This window comes from Gracilinanus agilis, chromosome 4 (assembly GCF_016433145.1).
Source record: "Gracilinanus agilis isolate LMUSP501 chromosome 4, AgileGrace, whole genome shotgun sequence".
Lineage (NCBI taxonomy): Eukaryota > Metazoa > Chordata > Mammalia > Didelphimorphia > Didelphidae > Gracilinanus > Gracilinanus agilis.
The window spans coordinates 505,229,858-505,249,244 of NC_058133.1; the positions used below are offsets into that span (position 1 = coordinate 505,229,858).

Sequence of the window (19,387 nt, forward strand, 5' to 3'; positions counted from 1 at the left end):
CCCAAAGTGGACGCTACCGCCCCCTGGTGGGTGCTGCAGTGATCCAGGAAGGCAGTGAGGGCCACGGGTGCATTTATCTTTCCTATTAATTGCTATTAAAATTTTTTAAAAATTAATTTCCAGGGGGCTAAGTAACATTTTTTCTGGAAAGGGGGCGGTAGGCCAAAAAAGTTTGGGAACCACTTTACCAGACCTTAGGTTCTATAGACAAAGGCATCCAGAACAAAGGGTCATGTCCATGATCTAGGGAAGTATTGAAGGAAAATTCTAATGGAAATCACAGTTATCTTTGACATTCAAAAATATTCCAAGAATAGTCATTTATGTAATGAGTTGTTTCTTTCCAGTGTGTTAGATAATTATCTGTATAAGGAGGGGATATGGAGAGAACAGATAGATTCAAATACCTCCTCACCATCTTTTTATGGAACCAATAACATTTTTCAAAGATTTATTTAAATGAAGAAGATATACTACTTTTCATTCTGACTGATGGCATAGTTGATGATCAGCAGAATAGCCCAAAATAAAGCCACAAAATGGAGAACGACTATAAATGAGAAATCAAGTCAATCCACAAAACTATTTAAGTATATGTTGAATTATCTAGAGATGTGGCCCCCTCCATGGCTTTGGTGGTCTCCTAATTAACTGATCTCAATGAACATTTGTGGCTTTAGTATCCTATTTGAATTAAATAAAAATTTAATTCTTCATCTCTTTCCAATTGTACCCTCTTAGGGAAGTATAAAATTTATCAGTGAAAAGGATATTTATTTTCCTGGTGGAGAAAATGGAATTGTCACATCAATTTCCAACTAGAAAAAGAGAAAAGGAGGGAACTGAAAAGAGTATCTCTTGCATAGTTTTTTTTCTCCCTAAACAGAGGGAGATGCTTGCTACTAAATACCTGTGGTACATCAGCAACTGGAATATTTTTTAAATGACATTAGCTTTAATCTTGTACTTAACTGTATACGTCAATTAAGTAAAGATCAGTCATTAGTGACAGTGTGATTTCTACTGTAAAGACTTAAAAAATGCTTTTTGGCATAGTCTGTGTTTCAGTAGGGAACTGACAGGTATTTGTTTTCAGTAAGGTCCTACTATAGAAGCTATTTATCAAAAAGAGAGTTTGAAAAGACAATCATTTTCCATAAATAAATTCCATAAATTTGTAGATGGAATGAGAGAAAAAAAATGAAGCTTCCCCCAAAAGGCCATTGGCACACTGAGTTGGTAAGAATGATTTTTCCTATAAATATTACTGCTCAATAGCAAATAATACTCAGCCTGTAATTTCTTTTCCTTAATGGTTAGATATTGTTGAGCAATATTCTCATTCCCTTTCATGTCTCGGTGTTTATTATTCATGCAGAGAGCTTCCTTTAAGAGAAGAATTTGGATTGTTTGTTTCTATTGAGTAAAATATAGACTTCTCATTTTCCCTCCTCACCTGAGAGTTCATTTTTTTCTCCTAGTAGAAATACTATGGAGGATGGCCAGTAGTATCCATTGAATATCTACTATGTAGCTTATGAGAAAGATGTAAAAAGAATTTCCATTTTAGGTGTAGAGATATGGAATCTTTAAAACAAAGCAAGATAGCAACAAATTTAAACCTATAAATCGATGGCATATACTATATATTTGTTCAAAGGACAAAAGATAAATGAGTAATAAAGCAGGGATAAGGCATTCATGATCAAGTGTGGCTTCCTAGAAGAGATATCAAAAGTTTTTAAGGAAAATAGAGATGTTAAGAGTGTGAGGATTTAATATAAACTGTACCCCCTTATTCTACTTGAAAACCCACTTTGATCAGTATCAGCCCCACTCTGAGCCCACATGTTTACTATGGGAGGATGTCTGACTTCTCATGGCTCCCTGGCTCCAGGAAGAGATTGATCCCAAGTCCCTAATGACTCCTGGCATTCAGAAGACTGGGCTCTGACCCAGACTAAGGTCAAGTCTGTCCATCGAGTGAGATGCAAAAGGAGTAACATCATTGACTTTACAAGAAAGGGGATAGAGCTGGTGCTCTGATTCTTTAGGGCTGGAGAATCTTTCAAACAGAGTTGGGTAGTGGGGCATACAGATTAATTAGGAGCAGTCAAGTTATCACATGATTCTCCTCTCTCTCTCTCTCTCTCTCTCTCTCTCTCTCTCTCTCTCTCTCTCTCTCTCTCTCCCCCCTCTTCCTCACTTTTTCTCTATCTCCTCACTCTTCTCCCCTGTCCACAAACACACACACACACACACACACACACACACACACACACACACACACATATACAGAGAAATGATAGATAAATTTGATCAGTCCTATCCAACTCTCTGTGATTCCATTTGGGTGTTTTCTTTTCTTTTTCAATTACATGTAGAAATAATATTTGACAATAATATCTGAAATTTTGTGATTCAGATTCTCTCCCTCCTCCCCCCACCCATTTGGTAAATAGTTTAATAAAGACTATACCACTGCTTCCCTATGCTGTGACAGAAGACCCATATCATACATACAATAAAAAAAACTCACAAAAGAAATAAAATGAAAGTTGGCGGGCTTTGATCTGCCATCATATCCCAAAAGTTGCTTCCTGGGCTATCAATAGCATTTTTTTTAAATCATGAGTCCCTTGGGGTTATCTTAGGGCCTTCCTCGTTTTGCTGATAATAGTTTAGGCCTTCACAATTGATCATCTTACCATATTTCTTTGACTGTATACAGCGTTGTCCTGGTTCTGCTCACTTCACTTTGCATCAGTTCATAGAAGTCTTTCCAGGCTTTTCTGAACTCATCCTATTCATCATTTCTTACAGCACAATAGTATTCTATTACAATCACATACCACAACTTGTTCAACCATTCCCCAATTGACGGACACCTCCTTGGTTTCCAATTCTCTGCCACTAAAAAGGAACAGCTAAAAATATTTTTGTACATCTTTTTCCTTTTTCTCTGATCTCTTGGGAATACAGCCCCGGCGGTGGTATTGCTGGGTCAAAGACTCGCCAGTATATATTTCTGTGGCTAAAGATGCCTGCAAGCAGCCATCTCCTGAAACATGTCTGTCTGTCCCATCTCCTTTCCCCTTCTTAAGAGGTCTGTCATTCTCTCCATCCAGAGAGGAGAGGGGAGGAGGCTAAGGACCCTAACAATAGGTCTTCTCCAGAATATTTCTGGCTATTAGGATACTGCACTCAAAGTTGCCTGGCCTCACCCAGGATGAGAAGCCTTGGCTCTGAGCAAGGAATCCAGAAGCTGGTTCTCCGGGCAGTCCGATACCCCAATTCTGGCTGACAGGCTGCTCTCCCACCAAAGAGGCAAAGATGGTTCTTAAATGGGAAATGCTTGTTGGACGGGAGCTCATGACCTGTGCCTGGGAGGGCAGTAGGTGAGCCGGGCAGGAGGAATTCAGAGCTGCAGGACGCTGGTTGGCTGAACCAGAAGGGCTTTGGAGGGCCCTTTCAGGGAGCAGAGAGGGTCGCCCTTGTCTCGGAGCAGACAGGCTCCTCTAGGCAGAGGCTCAGCATTTCAGATTTCCTGCTGACAGAAGAAGAAATGATAATTCCTACTCTTGGGCAGCCTGCCACGGCAAATAGCTTCTCCTTCACGAAATAAGTGAAGCCCGTCCGCCGTGGGGTCATGCAAACAAAGCAAAGACCTCAGTCATCTGAAGGGATGGGTTATTGGGCAGATACCACCCAGCCATTTTCAGAATAACTTGTCCCTGGAACAAATGGGTTCCTCGGGGTTAGGTGTGTCCTGATTTCCAAGGAAGAGTCGTTACGCCACCTTCCCTGGACCAGGGAGGCAGTGGGGTCTAATGAGCCTTCATAAAGAGAACCGGCCACAGCAGGCAACCTGTGGTACAAGCAATGAATGGTACGGGAGGGAGAATGTCCCCCGGGGTGGTCATCATAGACATCAAGCAGAAGATAGAACTTGAAGTAGACCTTGAAAATGAGCAGGAGTAAAACAGAGGGAAGTGGGGTAGCTGGATGGCTCAGTGGATAAAGAGCCAAGCCTGGAGATAGGAGCTCAAATCTGACCTCAGACACTTTCCTGCTGTGTGACCCTGGGCAAGTCACTAAACCCCCATTGCCTACCCTTACCACTCTTCTGCCTTGGAATTAATATACAAGAATGATTCTAAGATGGAAGGTGAGGGTTTAAAAATAAATAAAAAACAGAAGGAAGGAGAACCCAAGTGAAGGGCACAACAAGACCAAAGGTAGAAGAGAAGGTGGGGAGAGAGAGAGACAGAGAGACAGAGAGACAGAGAGACAGAGACAGACGAGACAGAGAGAGAGAGAGAAGAAGATGGGGGAAAGGGAGAGAGAAGAAGAAATGGAGAAGAGAGATGGACAGAGGGAGGAAGAGAGAAGAAAAAAGGAAAAGAAGAAGGAAAAAGGGAGAGAGGAGAAAAAAGAGGGAAAGGGGGAGAGAAGGGAAAGAGACAGAGGGACAGAGAGGGAAAGAGGAAGGAGAAAAAAGGGGAGAGGAGGGAGAGAGAGCTGGAGAATAGGTCAGCATTTCAGGTTGTGGAAGGAGGAAGAGAATTTGAAAAAAACATTTTTAATGAATATTTTAAAATTGTTTTTACATATAATCAGGTGAAAATAAAATATTATTGAAAAGGAAAGGAGGTTAGGCCCATATTGGGAAAGCCCTTGAATGACAGAAGTTTCCATTTTCCTGGGGAGCCACTGAATTTTTTGAACAGAGGAGTAACCTGACCAATACCATGTTGGCTGCCGATTAATCTGGCAGCCAGAGGCAGCTGTATTGGAAAGGGAGAGACTGGTAGCAAAGAGACTCTTTAGGGTCCTATCCCGTAGCTTTATGGTAATCTGCAAACATGGAAGTGGTCCAAAATGTCATTATTATCATCATCATCATCATCATCATCATTATGATCGCTGTGGACCAAACATATCCGCACCAAGCCTGCGCCTTTGACTCGGGGCATTACAGCTCAAAGGACCCCAGCAGTCACGTTCTCCAAACCTCACACTGGACTTCGGCCCAGAGAACTGAGGCCTACGCCATGTCTAAGAGGGTCTGGGTTGCCAATAAGTCAGATTCGAGCATCTTCCCACCACATCCCCCATTCCTAGGAATGGAGGAGGATCTGGGAAGGGAAAGGAGGAAAAGGGGGACCGAAGGCCTGATGTTCTGTGCATTCTTTTAAAAAATCATTAACGTCTTTTGTTTTGACTTCATTTTTCTATCTCCCCTCAGTCGATGTCCCTTTGGCGGATTAGAAGAGGGGGGCTTGGAAAAGTCTGAAGTTAAAAAAAGGGCATGAAAACAGCTGAACAAAACTCGTGGACACGTCAGCTGAGTCGGAGCATATGAGCCGTGTTCCACACCCCCGGTCCCCCACCTCTGCACAGAAGGGAGAGTCATCAGAGACTCTAAGGGATCGGAGAGGGGATGGAGGCGAGGAGGACTGATTTGTGAAAGAATGAGCAGCCACTTCCACCTTCCCTAGAGCCCACTCACCCTTTTTCATTTCTTTAAATTAATATTTCTGCTTTCTTCGGCACCGTCAGCATTTTTGAGGAAACGGGCCCTGAGGCAGGAAAGGCCAAGCAGACTCTAGTCTAACTGGTAAGGAGCTGGTCAGCTTTCTCTTGTGTGGCGTTCATCTGAACTTCAGGCATCACTTTTAGCTGACACCCCTTCTTCTGGCGTGGCAGCCAACCCCCATCCAACCTAGCCAAGACACTCACTTTCATTCCCTCTCAGTTGCCTCTAGAGCAGGGGTTCCCGAACTTTTTTGGCCTCCCGCCCCCTTTCCAGAAAAAAATATTACTTAGTGCCCCCTGGAAATTATGAAACTATTTGTTGGACTCAGCATAGAATGTAATACAAAAAAAGTGTGGCCATCACTGCTTCCCTGGATCACTGCAGCACCCACCAGGGGGCAGTGGTGCCCACTTTGGGAATCACTACTCTAGACCATATATTTTTTTAAGCTTTTATTATCACTTGTGGGAAATAAAGTAAAATAAGGAACTGAATTCAAATCCTACATTTGACCCTTATTGCCTATGGAACCTTTGACTTCAGTTTCCTCCTTTATAAAATAAGAGAATTGGATTCTGTTCCCTCTGCGACCCTTTCTAACTCTAAATCTGTGATCCTCTGACCCTTGGATTCATGGCTCCAGTGGCCCTGGTGGTGACCCTCCCAGTTCCTGTACTTTGCAAACTCTCATCATAATATTTTATTTTTATTTATTTGCATGTTGGCACTCCTCTTTGATTGTCAGCTCCTTGAGGGCAGGGGTTGCCTTTTACCTCTTTTTGTAATCCCAATGTTTAGCACAGTGTAGCACATAGTAGGTGTTTATCATTTGATTGCCATCTGACCTAGCCAACATGGTGCATCTGAGATCCTCTGCCCACCCCCAGCTCCTGGTTTCTCTTCCTGGGCACAGAGGGGACCCTTTGGCTCTTCCAACCACTTTGCAAAGTCAAGACTTCTTGGGGACACAATTCTACCAGTCTAGACATGGAAGTCTAGACTCTAGATGGATTTCCTCATGGTCAACCTCCTTTTCAGAACATAAGAACATGGAGTATTCTCTCTGAGCACACAGTGGTCAATCTGTTTAAAAGAAACATCCAAGCAAAGAGGGCTGGGATACAAGGACAAGACCAGCTGATACAAGGCTTCCATTTGCAAAGACTATATTCAAGGGAACACCAAACAGTTGGTCATTGGGACTCATGGGTGTGGTGAGACAACATGGCGGCGATGGCTCAAGAGGCCCCAGGTGGAGTTCTTGAGTGTGTGTGCTCTGCTGCTCACTCCTCCTTGTGGGAGTCATAGTAGGAGAGGACTTTGCCTCTGTTGACTAACTGGACCCATTTCCTCTTTCTTTCTAGTTGTGTTCTTTCTCTCCTCCTTTCCCCCAGCCCCTGTGTTTCAGTCATGTGGGATTAGGAGAAAGAGGAACTGCTGTGGACTCGGACGGTTGGACTCTGATATTTATGATCAGTGTAGCCTTGGGCAAATCCTTCAACCCCTCTTTGGCCTTTCCCCTTCTGGAAGATGAGAGAATGGTTCAGGTGGCCTCTGGGGTACCTTCTCATCTGAGATCTGTGATGCTCAGGCACTTATCTCTGTGCCTCAGTTTACCCGTCTAAAATGAGGGAGTTGAACCAGATGGCCTGGGAGGACCCTTCAAACTCTCTCTCTGACCCTATGACCCAGTCACTGAGTGGCCTGGGGAAGGGGCAGGGTCTGCTCTGGATTCCAAAAATCGTAATTGGATGTCATGGGGGGCTTCTGTGGGTCTGTTAAAGACTTGGTAGGTCGAGGCAGAGCCAGGTTTGGTCCTTTGCTCGCACATGACCCATCTTCCCTCTCTCTCCCCCAAAGGTCATTTCCAGGACCTGCTGAACAAGTCGGAGCGGGCTCTCCAGGACACATTCCCGGGCGCCCACGGGGACTTGTACACCCAGAACTCTCGGCTCTTCAGGGATCTGTACTCTGAATTGCGCCGCTACTACCGGGGGGCCAACATCAACCTGGAGGAGGCGCTGGCCGAGTTCTGGGCGCGCCTGCTGGAACGGCTCTTCAAACAGCTGCACCCCCAGTACGTGCTTCCCGACGAGTACCTGGACTGCATGGGCAAGCAGGCGGAAGCCTACAAGCCCTTCGGCGAGGCACCCAGGGAGCTCAAGCTGCGGGCCACCAGGGCCTTTGTGGCCGTGCGCTCCTTTGTGCAGGGCCTCGGAGTGGCCATCGATGTGGTCAGGAAGGTGTCCCAGGTGAGTGACTCTGGGCTGAGCCCACCCCCTGCCAGCAGCCTTGCCAGGCTACTCCCCACCTCGGCAAGCCGGTCAGTCAGCATTTACTAAGCACCCCCTGGAGATGGCTCCTGCCCAGCACCTTCTCTGTACACCAAGAATACACAAACAGGCAAGAACTCTGCAGTGGGCCTGCATAGACCCTGTGGACAGGGCCTCGAATAACAGGCATAGTGGGTCGCCAGAGCAGCCCTGGTTGGCGAGCCAGCATCATCTCCAAGCCCCAGGGAGACATCTGAGGAAGACATTCCTATCTGAAGTTAATCTTCCTCCTCATTGTTATCTCATAAGGGTAGCCTTGCAGTGTGAAGAGAAGGGTGGCCAGCAAGACCTGCTTCAGTCCTACCTCTGACCCCATCCTCACCAGGTGACCCTGGGCAAGTCCCTTAACCCCCATTGCCCAGCCCTTACCTCTCTTCTACCTTGGAACCAATATACAGTATTGATTCTAAGATGGAAGGCCAGGGTTTTAAAAAAGAGAGTATTTGTACATATGCTCAGACTTGGGGTGGGAAGGCACCTTAGAAATGATCGAATCAGGGGCAACTAGGTAGCAGATCTGAAGACATGAGGACCTGGCTTCAAATTTGGCCTCAGATACTTCCTAGCTAGGTGACCCTGGGCAAGTCACTTAACTGATTGACTAGCCCTTGCCACTCTTGTGCCTTGGAACTGATACTAAATTCCCTAAATTACTTCATTACAAGACAGAAGGTAAGAGTTTTAAAAAGTCACTAAAATCCAACTAACTCCCTCTTTTTATAAATGGAGAAGCTGAGTTACAGAGAGGGAGTATATTATAGTGGCCTCAGAGACAGAAAGAGCCTCAGTTCTTTCAGTTCCTGTCTTTGAAACATACTGGCCTTGTGACCCCAGACAACCCTCCAAAATGGCAAGTTTCAAAAAGCAGGTTTTCTTTGGGTTTGGCAGAGGGAATTTACTCTGTCGGTGTAATCACAGATAGAAGAAAAAGTAATAATATAAATCTAATTCATATCACAAAAGCAAGGTCACCCGAATGACCAATATCAAGAGAAAAAGCAGAGGAGAATTGAGCCTGATGGAGTGTCAAGACCAATAAGGCATTTTGTGTCCATTTGGGAGCTGCTCCAAGACATTTGGAGCTGGAAGGAACCACAGGGATCATCTCTCCCTCCTTTTACAGATGAGGAAACTGAGGCCCAGAGAGGGAAGGTTGAATTAAAATCATTGTTTAAGCACTGGATGGGTCCTCAGAGGGCATCTAATCCAAACCCTTCTTCTTATGAACGAAGAAGCCAATGATTGTCTTGGTATCCTCCCAATAGAACAGAAGCTCCTTGAGGACAGGACCTGTTCCATTTGTTTTTGGATCTCCCGTGTCCGAGTCAGGTCCTTAGGAAATGCTTAACTGATTTTCAGTGGCTCTGGCAAGAGGATCTTCTTGGAAAGGCCATCCTCTTGGGGACAGAACTGATGGATAAAATTTCACCTGGGTGCCAAGGCTCTTTGCTCCTTTCTAAAGGAAGCTGTGAGAGGAGGAGGCAGGCAGAGATATAGTTCTTGGATCCCTATGTTCCTGGCTAGGAGATTTGAAAGATAGTATCTAGGAGGCCCACCTGGGACCCTCGGGCACCAAGGCTGCCATCTTGCCCTCCTCCAGCACCTATTGGGACATTAGTCCCTAAACTTCTCTTTTCCACAGCTGGCATTCCATATTATCCTCAGGTTCCATTCCCAAAGCTGAAACAGCTGGCATCCCTGCCCAAGTCTCCATGCCCTACCCAGGACCAGCCATAGGCACCTGGCCCGGCCCTGACAGGCCGTTCTGGAGGTCAGCCAGAGGGAGTGGGAGAGAGAGGCAGAGACCCAGAACAAGTACTAACTCCAGCTTGTCTGGGCCTGTTAAGAACTCGCTCCTGGGCCTTCGGCTGAATCCTCCCACTTAACAGGCTCCTCTTACTCATGATATTCTGAGGCTCCTGGATCCCTCTCTGTCCCCTTATAACCTCTCTAGGCCCTGCTTCCTTATCTACAGAATGAAGGAGTTGAACTACATAGCCTCATTGATCCTTTCCAGATCTAGCTAGCTCGGCCTCCTCCCATTCTGCAGAGAGCGAGGCTCAACAGCCTCCGAAGTCCCCATGGCACTGGCCATCCAGGCGTCGCCTCCCCCAGCCCAGCATCTAACTCTGATGAGAACACCCTTCCTCTTTGATTCCTGCTTGGTCCGGCCAGGTCTGGCGCCCACTGGGCGATGCTGACCATGCCCTTCTGCTTCCAGGTTCCCTTGGGCCAGGAGTGCTCTCGGGCCATCATGAAGTTGCTCTACTGCTCTCATTGCCTGGGCGTCCAGAGTCCGCAGCCCTGTTCTGGCTATTGCCGAAACGTGATGAAGGGCTGCCTGGCCAACCAGGCCGACCTGGACACCGAATGGAGGAACCTGCTGGGTGAGAGAGCTTGTTCTAGACCTAATCATCCCCCTCTGGCCTTCCTCCTGCTCCATCCCCATACCTCACCTCCCCTGGCCACTCCAGAGGCACCACTTCCCCTCCAGCCTCCATCTTCCCCTGCGCCCTGGACCTTTGAATCTCCTTCCACCGGACCCTCGTTCTCCGACTCCATCTTATCCCGCCCCATTATTCCAGGCTTCCTTTTGCCCCCCACCCCCGTAGGAAATAAGGCTGAGCTGGGCCGTGTCCCAGATCACTGGGATAAGGGGCTCCTGGAACCCGAAAACCCTTCCCTGATGACTCAACCCAACCAATCTAAACTCCTACAACACATGGTGTGGGAACTGTATCATGGACCCAACTTCCACTGGGCTTTTTCCTCAGAAAACTGGCCTGGGAGCTCTCTTAGAGTAGAGATCAGGAGTCCTCCCTCTCCCGCATCTTCCTCCAAAGCATCATCCCTAAGGATCTGGCATTGAGGGGATGTGTGTGGAGTACAGATTAAGGAGAGTAAAAGATGGGGACCAACCTGGATCGGTTTTGGGGTTACATTCCTCTGGGAGCTCCAGCACCCCCTTTCTAGAGCCTTGTCTCTGTTTTACCCAGGGGATCCCCTTCTTGAGCCTGTTCTTTGGGACTAGCTCGGAGCACTCAGCACAGGCTATGCCAGCCTGTACCTGGTGAAAGGGCTACAGCCTAGGAAGAAGGGAAGACAGCAGGGTGGTACCAGCATCTTAGGACAGACGTCCAAGGCCCAGGGTAGCCCCATGTTCACTGAGGTTTGTCTCGTGCCCAGGAAGCTCCCAAGTGGCAAGACAGAGAGCCTGTGGGGGTCCCCTCCCACCTTTTATCCTGTCCTTTGGCCATCTCCTGCCCCTTCTCAGAATAATCTCTCGAGATGCTTTCAGCAAAGCCTGGCATTCACAGATCCCCTAAACGTTTCCTTCTGTATTTGCTCGTGCCCTCCTGTGACGTGTGTGTGTGTGTGTGTGTGTGTGTGTGTGTGTGTGTGTGTGTGTGTCCCCACAGACTCCATGCTGCTTGTGGCCGACAAGTTCGATGGCCAGACAAGCGTGGAGAGTACGATCGGCACCATCCACGTTCGGATCTCGGAGGCCATCACCGCCCTCCAGGACAACAAAGACACACTCACAGCCAAGGTGGGGATGCCTGCAATGGGGGAAGGTCAGTCCTGGTCAGGCTCCTGGCCCACCAGGCAAACAGAGGAGGGTTCAAGGGACCAAGGGACCCAGACAATCAGACAAACCCACAATTTTCTTCCTCTAAAATGGGCCACAAACGGAAGAGGGATTGTAGGACCCTTCAATCCCCCCTCTCTGGTGGCCCTCTGATCACTCTCCATTATCAGAAGGTGCTGATTTGTATCGGGAAGAAATTCACCAGGCACCCCAACACTGACATCATGGGTCTGGTACCAGAGGAGGTGCTGATGGGTGCCAGGAAAGAAAGGCTCCGCACTGGGAGGTCCCGTGACCCCACAAAAATCTCAGACTGGAACTATGCACATGCCAATACTGGGTATTAGCTTTGAACGAGGCAGGATGGCTGGGAGGGAAAGCAAGGAAGGCAGCAGCTCTACCTCCAGGAAATCACTGCTCATGGGACCTTGGCGTGGGCCTCGGTTTCCCCATCTGTTAAATAAGGAGATGGGACTAGATGGTCTCAGAGGTCTCTTCCAGCTCCGTGATCCTGTGAGCTTTATCCCTGGAAGACACTTTCAGTAGTGTACAGACAAGAAATGGAAGCCTTGGGACAATGGCGTTTCCTTGTTCTCTTGTCCAGTCCAGGATTTGTTTCATGGTTTATTAGAAGTTGGGGAGGGGGGCAGTGAGGTGGTTCAGTGGATAGAGAGCCAGGGCTGGAGATGGGAGCTCCTGGGTTCAAATCTGGCCTCAGACCCTTCCCAGCTGTGTGTGACCTTCATTTAGCCCCCATTGCCTAGCCCTTACCACTCTTTTGCCTTGGAACCAATATATAGTATTGATTCTAAGATGGAAGGTGAGAGTTTAAAAAAGAAAACCAAGGTGGAGAGCCTTTAAAGCTTTGGTGGGCATCCCACACATTCGGGTGTATAAGTTCAAATCTGTTAAAGTCTATAGCAGTGATTCCCAAAGTGGGCACCACCGCCCCCTGGTGGGTGCTGCAGCGATCCAGAGAGGCGGTGATGGCCACACTTTTTTTGTATTACATTCTATTCTGAGTTCAATAAACAGTTTTATAATTTCCAGGGGGCACTAAGTAATATTTTTTCTGGAAAGGGGGCGGGAGGCCAAAAAAGTGTGGGAGCCACTGATCCTATAGACTCTATAAGATCACAGCTCTAGAGCCAGAGGAGCCCTCAGAGATAATCTAGGCCAGTACCCTCATTTTACAGATGAGGAAACTGAGGCCCAGGGTCACACTAGTAGTAAATCGTCAGCCATGTGACCCTAGGCAAATCATTTAGAAGAGAAGGGCGACCCAGAGGCTTTCAAGTCCAACCCTGTCATTTTACAAATGGAAAAACTGAGGCCCAGGAATCTAAAGTGATTTGACCATGGTCACACACATAGTAAAAAAGCATCCAAGGCAGGATTCAAATCCAGACCCTGTGACTCCAAAACCAGAAATGGTTTTACTGTCTTCTCTTTCTAATTTCAGTCAGCTATATAGCACTTCCCATGTCTAGAGAGCTTCATTTCCTCCTCTCTAGCCCACCAATGCTTCAGAGTCAAGTCCAGATTCTGCCTCTTGCAGGCTGCCCTCCCTCACTATTCTCCCCCCAGAGAGCCTAGAAAAGGGCTGGGCTGTGACATCAAAAAGGAGGCAGCAATGGAAAGGATGAATGAATAGAAGGAACCAGGAAGAGAATTTTTTGTGAAACAAGATGGCGTGGGGACTTCTCACTTCCTTGGTGGACTTTCTCTAGGTTTTTCAAGGCTGTGGAAATCCCAGAGTGAGTGGCAAGAGCACCAGCGGAGAGGAAAAGAGGCGGCGAGGGAAGCCTGTTGTGGAGGAGAAGCCCTCTGGGGTTGGCCTGGAGAAACTGGTAAGAACCTCCCCGAGACCATTGACCCTTCCAAGGACTGGGCATGGGAAGCCCCATCAGGGACCTGATCTCGGACACGCTTGGTGCTCCTCCAAAGGAAGCTGCTGGATGAGGGCCCTGCCTATGGCTGGGCTTCCAGCCATCACTCAGAGCTCACCCCTCACCAGCAATATGAATAGAATAATAATCAGCGCCAGCATTTACCAAGTGCTTTTGAGATTTTCAAAGCACTTTTACACAGATTATCTCATTCAGCCTTCCCATCCACCCTGAGAAGGAGGTACCAATATTATCCCCATTTTACAGATGAAAAAACTGAGGCTAGGAGAGGTTACAACCCATGATCAAAGGTCATAGATTTAGAAACATTCCAGGAGAAGACCGGATCCTAGAGTTGAAAGTGTACTGAGAAGTTATTGAGTCCAATACTGCCATTTTACAGACTGGTAAACCAAGGCCCAAAGAAGTGCATTCAAAGATCAGGTACTTAGCTAGTAAGTATGTCTAAGGTGGGATTTGAACTCGGGTTTTCTTGACTCCAGCCCTTTATCCACTATAACACTCTGTTTTCTTCTTCACCATGACTAAGTGGGGCAGTGGAGAGAGCACTGGGCTGACCTCAGTTTCCTCATCTGTAAAATGAAGATAATAATAATAGCATCTACCTCCCAGGGTTGTTGTGGATCTCAAAGAGTTAATATTTTTAAAGTACTTAGTACAGCACATAGTAGGTGCTTAATAAATAATTGCTTCCTTCTTGTTTGGCAATCCAGGAGTTACTAAGAGCCTGCTATGAGCCACTGTTGCTTCCTAGGTGCTCCTTGGAACAATCACTATTCAGAACTGTGCATAGACTGTCCCTTGGACTTCCTACTCTCTCCCCTGTACCTGTCCTTAGGTCTCAGAAGCCAAAGCCCAGCTCCGAGACACCCGAGACTTCTGGGTCAGTCTCCCTGGAGTCCTGTGCACGGACAAGGTGGCCATGAGCTCATCCCTCGACGAACGCTGCTGGAATGGGATGACGAAAGGACGGTGAGGAGAAGACTTTCCCCCTCCCAATCCACAGACTCCCCTTCCCCCACCTCCCCACAAAATGCCATCGCTAGCCAGGCTGCCATTTTCCTGACCTTTTCGGCCCTGCCTCTTACCCTTCTCTCCCATCATATTCTCACCCATGTCCTGTGTCTCCCACTCCAAACCACACTTGAGAAGAATATCCCCCTTCATTCCTCCCTTCCTCCCTTCCTTCCTTCTTTCCTCCCTCCCTCCCTCCCTTCTCCTTCCTTCCTTCCTTCCTTCCTTCCTTCCTTCTTTTGTTAGCATTTTTTACTCATCTGTCCCTCCCAGTAGCAAACTAAAAATAAAACTCTTCACTCAATACACATCAATGTAGTCCAAAGCAAAATGAATTCCCCTATTGGCCATGACCCAACGAGTAGATCTCTTTCTGCCTGTTGAGTTTCCTCGCTTCTCTCACCATTGGGAGGTGAGTGGCGTGGGCCATCTTCATTCCTTTGGACTCCTGGTTGATGATGGTAGTGATCCGAGTTCCAGAGCCATTCAAATTCTCTATATTATTATTGTAGAAATGGTTTGCCCAATTTTGCTTACTTTGCTGAGCATCAGTCCGTGAAGGTCTTCCCAGTTTCCCATGAAGTCGTCTATTTCCTCATTTGTTAGGGCCCAATAATATTCTATTATATTCAGGTACCATGATTTGTTTAGCCATTCCCCAATGAGAGGACACTGCTGTAGCTTCCAGCTTTTGCCTGCCACAAAGAGAACTGCTCTAACTAAATTTTGTACATACGATTGCTTTTTCTCTTTCATTTCTTTGGGTAGAGGCCTCATCTGGGGCATCTAGGTGGATAGAATGAATAGAGTGCAGGCTTGGCATCAGGAAGACTATTCATCTTCATGAGTTCAAATCTGGTCTCAGACACTCATTGTGTGACCTTAGGCAGGTCACTTAACCCTGTTTGCCTCAATTTCCTCATTTGTAAAATGAGCTGAAAAAGGAAATGGGAGAGCACTCCAGTATCTTTTCTGAGAAATCCCCAAATGGGATCACAGAGAGTCAGACATGACTAAAAAACGACTAAACAACAACATAGGCCTATCATATCTAGATCAAAGGGTTTGCACTTAACCTCCTTTGGAGGCCTGAACCCATCTCACAGCCTTTAGCTGCCTACAGATGGTCCATCTCCTTTCAGTCGATCATAGATCCTTTGAAGCACTCGTTTTAGGGCCAGATGACTGCCCCTGAAATCCTGGCTCTCCTACTTTGAGGCTTTGGGCAAAACCCTCTTGGCCTCAGTTTTCTCATCTATATAATGATCAAGTTGAACAAAGGGATCTCTAAGCCCCCTTTTGGCACTAAACTTGGGGTCCAGGGATATTCTTTATTTCCTGTGTGATCTCTGGGTCTGATTTTCCTTATGTGCCGAGTCAAGGCATTAGATGAGCGATTCCCAAACTTTTTTGGCCTCCCGCCCCCTTTCCAGAAAAAAAATATCACTTAGCCCCTGGAAATTAATTTTTTTAATTTTAATAGCAATTAATAGGAAAGATAAATGCACCTGTGGCCATCACCACTCCCCTGGATCACTGCAGCACCCACCAGGGGGCAGTGGCACCCACTTTGGGAATCACTACATTAGATGGAAAGAATCTCTGAATGAGTAGAGAGGAGGCTGGATTTGCTCCCAGAAGCCCCGAGTTTGGATCCCTATTCTCTTGTCTCCTGGCCAAATCCCTTAACTGCAGCTCTGGCTGTAGAGATTCACAAAAGGCCCTCCTCTCTCCTCTTATAAGGCACACTTATGGAGAATCCCCCTGGTAGACTCCCTGTATGGATGCTTTTTCCCTTCCCTGGTTTTTCCTTCTTTTAGGAAGGCAGGTTTCAGAGGTGGCCATTCTGCTTTCCTTCAGCACCCATGTGCAGAGCACGGTGCTAGGCCCAAGAAAGACTTTGAAAGAGAATTTGGAACTAAGTGGAACCAAAAATGGTCCCACCAAGGCTACAGAGAAAAAGCCAAGCCAATCCCTGCCCCCAAGAAGGTTACATTCTAATGGAGGAGACAACATGTGCAAGAGAAATTGAGAAGTTGGAGGGTAGCCTTAGAAAAGGCATTTGTGGATGGGAACCAAAGAAACCCATAACCAAATGCATCCCACTAATAATAATAACATTTATATTGCAAAGAGCACTATATATATATATACATATATATACATATATATATATGTATATATACTTAATGTGATCTTCACAATGACCCTCTATGGTAAGTGCTATTATTATCATCCCCATTTTACAGATGAGGAAACTGAGGCTCAGAGGTTACGTGACCTATCCGGGTTGATTCAGTTAATAAATGAGGCAGGATTGGCATTCAGGTCTTCCTCCCTTCCAAATCCAGCACGTTCTCCACAAAGTCCTGTAGCTGCCACACAAGATAATGACTCCAGAATGGAATGAGATCACGTGTCCATCACCTCTTCCCCGCCAGGTACCTCCCTGAAGTGATGGGCGATGGCCTTGCCAGTCAGATCAACAACCCCGAGGTGGAGGTGGACATCACCAAGCCCGACATGACCATCCGGCAACAGATAATGCAACTCAAGATCATGACGAACCGCCTGCGCAATGCCTACAACGGCAATGACATCGACTTCCAGGACACCAGTGAGTGGAGGCAGGGCTCGGGGGCGTCTAGGTCCGAGGGGCTCCTTCCTCCTTCACTCAAGAGGGGAAATGTTGGGACAGGCCTGGACCTGGGCAGGGAGGCGTGAGGGACCCCCATCGGGGACAGCAGCAGCCACACCGGGTTTGTTCTGGGGGGAGTCACCAAAATGGGGATGCAGATTGTAAACTCGTTGATCTGAAGCTGGAAGGGACCCAAGAGGTCATCGAGTCCAGCCCCTCTCCGTTAACAAAGGTGAAAACTGAGATCTAGTAAATGTCTGAGGTGGGGTTGGGTCAACCCTCGGTCCAGCCTAGAACTGATGTCCAGAGGGAGAAGGGCCCTCAGGACCAAGAGGCTTAGGGGCGGCTAGGTGGCTCAGTGGACAGAGCCAGGCTTGGAGTTCTATACACTATGGTGACACCTCACTACTTTAAAAAAAAATAGGGGAGCCAGGTGACTCAGTGGATAGAGAGCCAGCCCTTGGGACACGGAGGTCCTGGGTTCAAATCCAACCTCAGATACTTCCTAGGCTCCATTGCCTAGCCCTTACTGCTCTTCCACCTTGGACCCGATACACCGTGTTGATTCCAAGATGGAAGGGGAGGTTTCAAAAAAAGAAGGCATAAGAGGCTCAGGGCGCCAAGGGCTGCAAGCCCAGGTCCTGCCTTCCTCACCCTCCTGTCCCCCCTCCAGGTGACGACATCAGCGGCTCAGGGAGCGGCGATGGATGTTTGGACGAGGTCTGTGGGAAAAGACTGAGCAAAAGTCAGAGCACGAGGCAGCCGGAGACCCACGCCATCCCCAAGCTGTCCGAGCACGATGGGAGTGGCGCATCCAGCTGCACCCGGCCCTCCGCCCTGCTCCTCCCCCTGGCCCTTGCTGCAGCATGGTCCCTAGGGCGATAACCACCCTGCCAGCGAGTGAAGGGGACTATGGCCGAGGCCGGCCTTTGCCAAAACGGACGGACGATATTTGATTCATCTCGGCAGACGGCGAGAACGCACACGAGCTCCTGGGGAAGATCGGTGACTGCGAGTGACCGTGGCCCCGGGCCCAGGCAGGAGCCTTCCTCTGCTCCGACTCCCGGGCCCCGATGGCCATACCTGGTTGTTTGTTTGTTTTGGGGTTGTTTTTTTTTTTTGTTTTTTTGGTTTTTCTGTTGTTTTTTTTTTTTTTTTAATTTCATTCTTTTCCCGGGGCGCTGCGCGAGGCTCTCCGGTGGATGGAAGATGACGCTTCCCCCTCCAGGATCTGCAGGGAGAGACACCCAAGCAGCAGCCAGGAGGCTGCATTAACGTGTAACACTAGTGGCAGCCGTGTCCAGCAGCAGAGTAGAGGCCAATCTTGGGGGAAGCCGAGTCAAAGGCTGAGTTTGAAAGGTTCCTGCCCCCTTGAGAAAGACAAGCGCCTGCCCGTGCCTTTCCTTCCCTCCAGCATCCCAGTGAGCAGCCTCTTCCCCAGGGGGAAACTCATTCATAAGCTTATCCTGAGTCCTGGCCTCCATGCAAAATCCTACCTTCAGGAGCTCAAGGAAATAAGCCTTTCTCCTTAGTTAAAAAAAAAATAGTTTTTCAGACAGTTGATGCCCTTGAGGTGCCCACAAGTGGGAATTCTGTATTTTGCATGAGATTCCAAAATTCACCTAAGATCTCAACCAACACTCTAATCTATGACTACACTCCCAAGGCACATGACATTGATGCTGCTGCTGAGTAATTGGAACCCCTCCCTTTTTTTTTAAACTGGTACCAATGCCCTTTTCTCAATGAATTTGACTGTCAAAGCCTTGTTTACAAAAAATGCTTCTTTGCAATATTGATCCAATGTGTCCATTGGGGAAACCAGAGCAAAAGAATTGGAGGATGGTCCCATGACTGTATTTTGGGGTTATTCTTTTTCCATTGCCTTACCCAGAAAAGAATGACTCCTCCACCTGGTTTCCTGGGAGTGAGAGCTGTCTTACCCCATCCCCTTACCCCCATTCCACAGTGGGGATCACTGAGGCACCAATATGTGCTCCCACAATGGTCAGCTGCACTTATCCACTATCCTGAGAAGATACTAAGACTCTAGGTCACACCAAAGCATCCTCTCCAAGTTAGCATTTTGGTTGGACTTTGGCCCATTGCTTCCGAGACTCTATAACCTTTTATTTGATTCTCAGAAGGAAACAGAAAATGAAGAGACCTTTTTTAAATTTTTCTTTCAGTATATGTAGAAAGATATCTATTTGCTGCTGGCAAAACCTCGTCCCTCAAAGGGTTTCGGGGTGCTCATCTGGATCCCAAGGTCAACAAGTCCTAGCCTCAAAGCGTGACCCAGATAGATCCCCCTAAGACTTAGCCAGGGAAGTCATGTCAGAATTTCATTATCTGTTACCTGTT

General features: G+C 47.6%; 1 protein-coding gene across 1 annotated transcript in view; it reads left to right on the forward strand.

Moving 5' to 3' along the window:
- The window catches only part of GPC1 (glypican 1), a 157,373-nt gene extending 139,465 nt beyond the window's left edge, over positions 1–17,908 (forward strand). The window contains exons 3-9 of the mRNA XM_044673154.1: positions 7,400–7,791; positions 10,094–10,259; positions 11,292–11,422; positions 13,192–13,311; positions 14,210–14,343; positions 16,827–17,002; positions 17,697–17,908. Coding sequence (XP_044529089.1) covers positions 7,400–7,791; positions 10,094–10,259; positions 11,292–11,422; positions 13,192–13,311; positions 14,210–14,343; positions 16,827–17,002; positions 17,697–17,908 — 1,331 coding nt within the window. The remainder of the gene's footprint in view (positions 1–7,399; positions 7,792–10,093; positions 10,260–11,291; positions 11,423–13,191; positions 13,312–14,209; positions 14,344–16,826; positions 17,003–17,696) is intronic.
- Positions 17,909–19,387: the final 1,479 nt, after the last annotated feature.